General features: G+C 58.3%; 1 protein-coding gene across 1 annotated transcript in view; it reads right to left on the bottom strand.

Annotated features, from left to right (window-relative positions):
• The window catches only part of LOC124230527 (SH3 and multiple ankyrin repeat domains protein 3-like), a gene marked incomplete at its 5' end in the record, with an annotated part of 12,173 nt that extends 3,654 nt beyond the window's left edge, over positions 1-8,519 (bottom strand). Inside the window, 9 exons of the mRNA XM_046646688.1 lie at positions 2,636-2,702; positions 3,677-3,754; positions 4,139-4,255; positions 4,420-4,587; positions 4,683-4,834; positions 4,909-5,017; positions 6,959-7,030; positions 7,932-8,135; positions 8,460-8,519. Of these exons, the coding sequence (XP_046502644.1) occupies positions 2,636-2,702; positions 3,677-3,754; positions 4,139-4,255; positions 4,420-4,587; positions 4,683-4,834; positions 4,909-5,017; positions 6,959-7,030; positions 7,932-8,135; positions 8,460-8,519 (1,027 nt within the window). The remainder of the gene's footprint in view (positions 1-2,635; positions 2,703-3,676; positions 3,755-4,138; positions 4,256-4,419; positions 4,588-4,682; positions 4,835-4,908; positions 5,018-6,958; positions 7,031-7,931; positions 8,136-8,459) is intronic.
• Position 8,520: the final 1 nt, after the last annotated feature.

Here is an 8,520-nt window from a genome sequence, read left to right on the forward strand (position 1 = left end):
ACGTGACTGTGTGAGAAGCACTTCCCTAGGGCACTCATCAAATGCACCGTGGGGCAGTTCCATGGATGTGTGTTTGAAAGTGTGTGCGTAAGAGAGGGTGGGAGAGAATGTGGACCCGAAGGTGGCCTAAGGCGACAGACGCAAGGGAGCAGAGGCAGCTGCTCCAGGCCAGCATCCTTGCTTCAATCCTGTCAGTCCAGAGGGGGCTGTCAAGAGGCTTTGAGGTGTCCTGTGCCCTGAAGGGTAACAGGTTCCTAGCCTTCCAGACCGCCCCGGTAGGCTCCTTCCCTGAGGAGGAGGAAGGAGGACAGATGGGCAGAGCCTCCCTCCAGCTCCTCTGTTCCAGGCCCTACCCAGGGTCCCTGAGCTGGAGTGGGGCATGGGAATTGTGACTGTCACTGAGGGAGTGTCCTTGAAGTGAATGGGTGCAGAGGGAGTGGGGGTGACAAGGACAGAACCATGGATTGCCAGATCTGAAGACAGGCTCTACCATCAACCCCCTCTGTGCCTCAGTTTCCTCCTCTGAAAAAAGGGACTAATAATGATCACTTGGGGGGTTGTAGAGAGGGTGAATTAAGATAACAAAGCTTATAGTAAATATTCATGAATACATTACCCTGTAGCTCAGGGACATCTGACTGTGTCATCTGAGTGTATGTGTGACACCTGAGCAAGTAAGAGTGAATGGCTAGCAGAGCCAATGACCACATTGGGACTAATGACTATGAATGCCCACGCTCTACCTTGGCTCAGTGCCGGCATGCCTAACACCTACCAGGTAAGCACACTCTGGGTCAGCCAGACAGTAAGTCACAATAATGGCGACCCCAGGAGTGCAAGCCTCTCTGTCCACATCATAAGATGAGGGGCAGCTGGGGCCTTCTCACCTCTCGGCCTCCCTGCGATCAGCTGGACCAAGGCCACCTGCCAGAGTCCAGACCCACAGAATCAAATCCCACATGAGGTTAGAGGTGGGAAGGGGATGCAAATAACCATAAAAGACCATATTTTACTAAAGAGAAACTGAGGCATGGAGGTCCTAAGCAGCTTTCCCATGGTTAGACAATCAGCAGAAAAGAGGACCCCGCACGTCCACAAACCAGGGTTCTCCCAAGCTAATGACCAAAACCCCTACCAGCCCCAACCAGACCATAACTGGAGCCCTTGTTCTGTCTCTTGCCCCTAATTCAAACCCAAACCTTATCACAGTTCTCTCCCCACCAGAACCTGGATCCCCATCCTACACCACTCCATCAGCTCAGTCATTTACTCAACATGAGTCTCTGATGCTGGCTGTACTCCAGCTGCTGCTATTTGAGGGTCTGCCCATACCCGGGAAAGTCTATCAACTGTCATGGTCTCCTGACCCTACTAGAGATGTGAGGGCCTCATAACCAAGCCTTACTGAGGGGAGGTCTGTTCAGGGGAGACTCTATAGAGCAAGTGTCCTTAAACATGAACTTGACCTCAATCTCAACCCCAGTTGAAAATTCAGCCCCAGCCCTCATCGAAACCTCACATTAGAACCAAGAAGGATTCTGACCTAAGACCAGCAGTAACCCTCTGCTGTCCATTGTCACTTTAAACATTTTTAAAACGAGGATATTGCACTCAAGGCAGAAAGGGGAGGCTGGGAGTCTGTGTTCCAGAGAGAGACATGGGCAGAAAAGCCTGGTCCACCCAGGACACAGAGGAAGCTGAGAAGGGAGCCCCTATGTGGCCAGGGGGCTGGAGGGGGTGGCCTTTGGCCAGAAAATACTCTTTCCAGGAGGGGAGACCCATCTTCTTCCACAGCCCCAGCCCTGCAACACAGGGGAGGGATGGCAGGATCCCCAGGACAGGTCCCAGACCAGCCCCAGTGACATGGGAGTGGGTGACGACCTCACTGAGGTCAAAGTGATGGCTGGCCCATCCTCCTGCCTGGGCTGGATGGCATCTCCTGGTTTTCCTGCTGGGACCATGAACCACATGCATACCCAGCCCCCTTGACGCACTGGCTTCCAAGAGCTCAGAGCTCCTACCCTGAGTGTAGCTGCCACCCTCTTCCATTTGCATTCCTCACTGTGTTTTGCTTTCTTCACATGTACGTTTACATGATCTTGTCATATTGAGATACATTATGGGCCACTTAAACTAGTTCTTGTTCCAGGCTAGAGTGAAACGCTGAGAGTCAGTGGCTAAGATCCACTGCCCCGTGTTGCCTGCTGGCTCTTCATGCGACCTAATGGGAAATTAACCTTAACCCTAACTTAAACTCCATTCTCAAACTAAGTTGATCCCTAAACTCAGCACCAGCACCAACCCACAGCCCTAACCTAATCATGCCCTTGACCCTGACCCTAATCTAACCACGCCCTTGATGCTAATCCTGACCCTAACCTTACATGCCCTTGACCCCGACCCTGACCCTTTGTCTACTCTACACAAGCCCTTCCCTTGGCACATTCCCCTACCTGCAAGGGCCACTAATGGACCACTGACCAACAGAGTACAGAAGGAGTGAGAGCTGCAGGAAGAGGCTAAGGGCGGGGGGCGGGGGGGGGGGCAGTGCTCCCTTATATCATCCCCACTGGCCATTGGGCCCTGACAACCCCAAAATACAGAATCCACAGGGACTGGGGTGGGCAGAACTCACCAACATCTGACTCTTTGTGGGTCTTGATGACCTCAGCAAGCTCAAAGTTCCCTGCGATGATGGCCACCTGTAGGATGGGAGGGGTAGGAAGGGGAGGCTCAGTGGCACCAACTCAATACCCCTGGCCCCTGGTGGCTCCTTCTCGGGCTCCTCTGTGGGGTCGTCCTTGGTTGGGGGCCCCAGGCTCAGACCCTGGCCCCTGTCTAACCCACCACCCCAGTCTGCCTGGGACTGAGGGGTTTCCTGTGACATGTGACTTTCAGAGGTAAAACAGGGACAGTTTTGGGCAAATTAGGGCATGCTGGTCACCTTATCTATTCTCTTAACGGTCCCTCCACAAACACCATCTTTCCCATCTCAGTCGTGGCCCACTGCTAGCTCACACCCGTCAGTCTCCTTCTTCCCTCCCCTCGTCCCTGCATCCAGTCATCCCACAGGCCCTTCCAGCTGTGCTCAAACCCACTGGGCTCTCAACTGCTGCCCCACCCCTGACTGGACAATTGCCATGGCCTGACCTATTCTCCCCACATCCCCTCAGAGACCTCTGAAGGCCCTTGCTCCCAAAGAGAACAGAGTCCCAGCGCCCTTCGTGCGGTGCGCCCCCACAAACTCTAGGCTACACAGAGACCTGTCTACCTGGTCATCCCAGTGCCAAGAACCAACATCAGCCAGAAAAAGGGCTCAGAAACATCACCTAAATTAAATCAGGGGCTGGAACTACCCCACTAGCCCTTGGTTTGGCCTCTGCACCCCGCCTGTTTCTGGCAGGTCAGGCCCACACCTGGTCCCCTGCCCCAGAGCCCTCTGACCCTCCTCTCTCCCTGGAAGGGAGATGGAAGGAATCTTCCACAGGGAACACACATCCCCTAGCCAGGCACTGCACTGGCCCACCCACTTCCTCTACTTCACCCTGGGGCAGTCCTGGGGTAAGAGCTCCCTTATGCCTTACAGGGGAAGAACCAAGGTCAGAGATGTCAAGTCACACAGAGGCAAACAGACACCCTCAGGCCAGCCTCATGCTTCTGTAAACCACTTTTGTACCTGGAAAGCTGTCTGGCTGTTGTAATTGCGGACATCCTTGTTGGCTCCACGGAAAAGCAGGACACGAGCACAGCTCTCCTGTTGGGACAGTCGAAGTAGGGGTCACAACTGGTCAGCTGGAGGAGCAGAGGCAGGACATAACAGCACGTGCAAACACGGGGGTGCAGGGCACACACACCCACATCTCTGTGTTCAGCACAGGGACAAGCAGGTCAGGTTTCCACACACAGGGCCCACCCAGCCCAGAAGGCCCAGATGCACACAATTCACACCTGATTGTTCAGAACACGCATGTGACACGTGTTCAGGGATGAGACATGCACGTGTAGGCCTACAAGGCCACAGCTCACTGCAGGACACAAAACACACACTCGTGGAGTGACACACAGGGTCGGACACATGTACACATGCGGTCACTGCACAGGGTCAGCTGTGTGCACACGTGTGCAGGCGCAGTCACACCTGGTTGTAGAGGGCACAGATGTGCAGAGCTGTGTTCCCCGAGGCGTTCTGAGCCCCCATGTCGGCTCCATAGAACAACAGGTGTTCCAGGTGCTGCACATGCCCGAAGCGGCAGGCCTGGGGAGGAGGGAGGTCCTGCTGGTCCCAGACAGAGCCCGGACCCCAATCCTACAGGTGGAGCCCAGAAGCCACCCACCCCACCCCTGACAGAGCCCAGGACCTCACCCATTCCCGCCCCCAAACAGAGGCTGGGCCTCCTCACCCTCATGCTCCCTGCCCACCTGGTGGATCTCCTGCCAGCCGTTCTCGTCAGTGGTCCCCAGCCGAGCATGGTCGTGGAGGAGCAGCTCACAGCAGAGGGCATCCCCGCCCCCCAGCGCACTGTGGTACAAGGGCGTCAGGCCACGGCTGTCCTTGTAGTCAGGTGAAGCGCCCAGGTCCAGCAGGGTCTGAGGGCGAGGAGCCTCAGCATCCAGGCTGGGCCCAGCTTCCTCCCCCTCCTGGGCCACCCGACCCTCCAGGCCAGGGCCCCACCCACTCTGACCGTCAAAGCCGCCGCATTCCGCTGGCGCGTGGCACAGTGCACAGCAGTGAGCCCATCGCGAGTGCGGAAGTCCAGGTGAGCACCACCATTCCTCAGCACCTTCAGCAGGTCCGTGGCGTTGTCCAGCTGCGCCGCAAGGCTCAAAGGACACTCTGGGTTCAAGGGACAGATAAAGGTTATGATCCCAGCCACTCCAGGGCCATACTCTTCCTGCTCTGCTGCTCACCTCCTGAGTCAGGATCGTGGAAATTGGGGTCCAGCCCCTTGTCCAGCAGGCGGGCCACCTTGTCCGTGCTGTGCAGCTGGACGTAGTCCATGAACTTCTTCAGGTTCGCCTGGAACATCCAGCCATCCTGGTCAGCCCTGACCACAGCCACTGTCATCTGACCATTACCCACCTTCCACCAGCAAGCCTGAGGCCACCTGTGGGGCATCTACCGCCCCATCCTCTCGGTCTGACCTGTCACCCTACACCATGACCTTGTTACCCCACTCACATCACCCTAAGCCCTGCACTCCCACTGTGGCCCTGATCCCAGCTCAACTGGGCCCATATGCTGCTTGAAGTCCTTGCCTACATTCCAAGCCCACCAGGACTGTCGGCCTGGGCCCAGCCAGTCCCTCATGAAGGCCAGGCTGCCCTGATCCTGCCCCTGAGCAAGTTCCCTGCCACAGCCTCAGCTGCTGCCCCAGCTCCTCCCTCACCCTGGGACCTCAATCTGCCCAGCCTGGAAGAGACCAACCCACCAGGCAGGAGCCAGCCCCATGGCAGCCACATCCTCATCACTCCCAAGGTAGCCTGTTCCTTCTCTGGCTCATCTTCCTCATGAGCTCACCCCATGGCAGATCCACACTTCGGGGATCTTCCCCATCTCTGGGGGGCCCCTCCTGTGACAGGACTTTGACTGCCTCTATTCATCCACCCAATCATGTACCAGTTCACTCAGCAAAGCCTCACCAAGCCCTGCTGGTGCTACAGATGCTGTGTGCACAGGCAAGCTGTCCTGGACAGAGGTTCAGGCCTTCTAGAAACACTCAAAGCACATCAGAAATGGGAGAGGGAACCATGGGGACTGTGCCACAGGAGATGACCTCCTCAGGTGGGTCAAGATAATGAAACAGGAGAAAGGGTGCTCGTGACTGAATGGAGAGACCTGAGCCAGAACCAGAGCGGACAGTGTGATGGCGGGGGCTGGCCAGTGCCCAGGCAGGCAGAAAAAGGGGGCTGTGGCAATGAGTTGAAACTCATCCTAAAAACAAGTGGGACTCACTGAAGGTCAAGGGTCATCAGTGTTTTGTGGGTCACTAAGGACAATTTTGGAGGAGAGATAACCATGGGAGGAACCCAGGGTGACAGGTCACACCAGGGCCAGTGCAGGGAGGGGGGTCCTTTCCACAACAGCCTCTGCCCAGCCAGAGAGTCATGGCTGCTGACCACCACGTGCCTCGGGGCAGGCCAGAAGTCTGGCATGGAGGCTCTGGGGTCACAGAGGTATCACTGGGTCACAGGGGTGACAGTGCTTGGATGTCTCTCCTAGGCTTCAGAGAATGTGTCAGTGGCTGTCAACGAAGTATCCAGCAAGCAAATGTCCACTGGCCCATGGGAACCTGGGGAGGGAGCTCAGGGAATCTGCCATGGGGAGGGGCCGTGGCACCCACCCTGTCCCTCTTACATTCAGAGAAGGCAGTGAGGCACCCCCCAAAGAGCATTTGGGGTCAGGCCCACCTAGCAATGATGCCAGCAGTAAAGACCTCACAGGTGTGCCTAGGTACAGGGCCCCAGAGTTAGATCTGGGTTCAGTCTCAGCTTCACTGGCTGCACAGCTGTGAGTAAGTCACTTAACTTCTCTGGGACTCAGTATCTTTATCTGTGAAACAGGATAATAACACTCCCTCCCAGGGGAAAATCAACAAGACACCTAATTATGACAGCCCAGCACTGGGTGGCCACTAAGTACTGGGCTCCCTGTGCCCCAGCTTTGCCCAGCTCCCCCAGCATCAGATGCCTGTTCACTTCTCTCCCACCCAGGTTCTCACCAAGACACCCCCTACGCCAGGGGCCCACTGCAGGGTCAGCAAGAGTCTCATCTGACTGGAAGCCCATCCCCAGACTGCCCACCCTGGAGCCATGGTGCCAGAGTCTACACCCAGCCCTCATTTTTAAAGGACATTTTTGACATCACAAAACCCAGTAAAGGCTGGGGCAGAGGAATGCCGGCCATGGGGGACAGGAGGAGGAGGGTTCTGGAGCCCCCTCCCTGTGGCTGCCTCCTTACCTTTGTGTGAAGCTTTGCAAACTGCTTATCATCAATGAGATTCTGGGCATAAACTCGTCTCTTGTACCGAAACTGCTCAGGTAAAGAAAAGGTGGAGAAAAGGCATCCACTGGGCTGAGTGAGTGAATGCATGCTCAAAACCGAGTCCTGCTTACTCCTGCAGTTTAGGCCTCACAGTGCTCACTCGCCCTAGACAACAAAACCTGCCTCCCTGCAGCCATACACATCCCATACATACCACTGTGGACACAGATCCAACACCAAGCCCAGATGTGACGCATGCCCAGCTGTCCTGCAGCCAGCAATGCCCTTTCCATCTCATTCCTATCCCCAGGATTCCCTGGAAAATCCCACTCCTCTTCCAGGGTTACCCTCCTAGACACCCCCTCTCTGAGCAGAACTGACCATACTTCCCTGTGCCACAGTGGAGGCCAAGCCCACTTTGAGCTCACTGACCACAATGCTTGTTTCAATGCCCACTGCGCTTGCCACCCCCAACACTATGAGTCTGTGTCCCCATGCCTGACAGGGCACTTGACAGCGTTACATCATGAATGGGGTGAGCAAACGAAGACAGGTCTGCCTTCAGATCTCACCGCCGGGAGGGGGACAGACGTGCACACAGATCACGGGCTGGCTTACTCCCCACATCACTTTGGGCACTCACTCCCGCTCACACCCCTCCCCGCAGAACGACGCGCAGTGCTCCCACCACACATGCTGCACACAGCGCACTGCACACCACACACGGCTCGCGGCGCGCACTGCACGCCGCTCACACCTCGCAGGCTACACACACTGTACGCATCGCTCACTGCGCTCGCCGCACACAGGCCCCATCGCTTCCACACTAACTCCTCCCGTCCGTGCTCCTCACCGCCGTGCCCTTCACGGCTCCTGTCTCGGAGCTTGGTGGTCGCGCCCCGCGCGCTCTCCTCCCGCCCCGGCCGCGCGCCCCCGGCCCGCCGCTCACCTCCAGGTAGGGCAGGGGCGTGTCCAGGTTGGGCGGGTACTCCCGCAGGAGCCGCTCCTCGTCCAAGAACTTGCCGGCGCGGCCCCGGGAGGGCGGCTGGAAAAGCCCGTAGTTGAGCGCGTCCTGGAGGCTGTGGTTGAGGGCGCAGAGCACGCGCTGCTTGGCGGCCCACACGGGCGCGCCCGGATCCAGGCGCAGGCACTTCTACGGCGGAGTGGGCTCATGAGCGCGGACGGGCCCCGCCCGGCCCCGCGCACGGCCCCGGGTGTCCGGGCCCCCGCGGGAGTCCGGGACTCCGGAGCCCATGCCGCGGACCTGTGCCTCCGCGTCCGGCGGGGGAGGCCCCGCCCCAAGGGCGGGGTTTCCCCGGGCCCCGCCCCCGCCCGGGCGCTGGGGAGGGTCCCCGCGGAGGCGGCGGGGGAGGGGTGAGTAGCCGCAGCCCGGGGTCTCCCGCGCCCGGCTCGGAGCGGGCGGGCGGGCGGGTTGGGGGCTGGGCGAGCAGGGCCAGGACCGGGCAGCGGGGCTCACCGTCTGCTGCAGGTCCGGGATGCCGACGCGCACGACCACGGCGCTGGACCCGGGGCCGTCC

The sequence above is a fragment of the Equus quagga genome, chromosome 19 (genome assembly GCF_021613505.1).
Source record: "Equus quagga isolate Etosha38 chromosome 19, UCLA_HA_Equagga_1.0, whole genome shotgun sequence".
NCBI classification, from domain to species: Eukaryota; Metazoa; Chordata; class Mammalia; order Perissodactyla; family Equidae; genus Equus; species Equus quagga.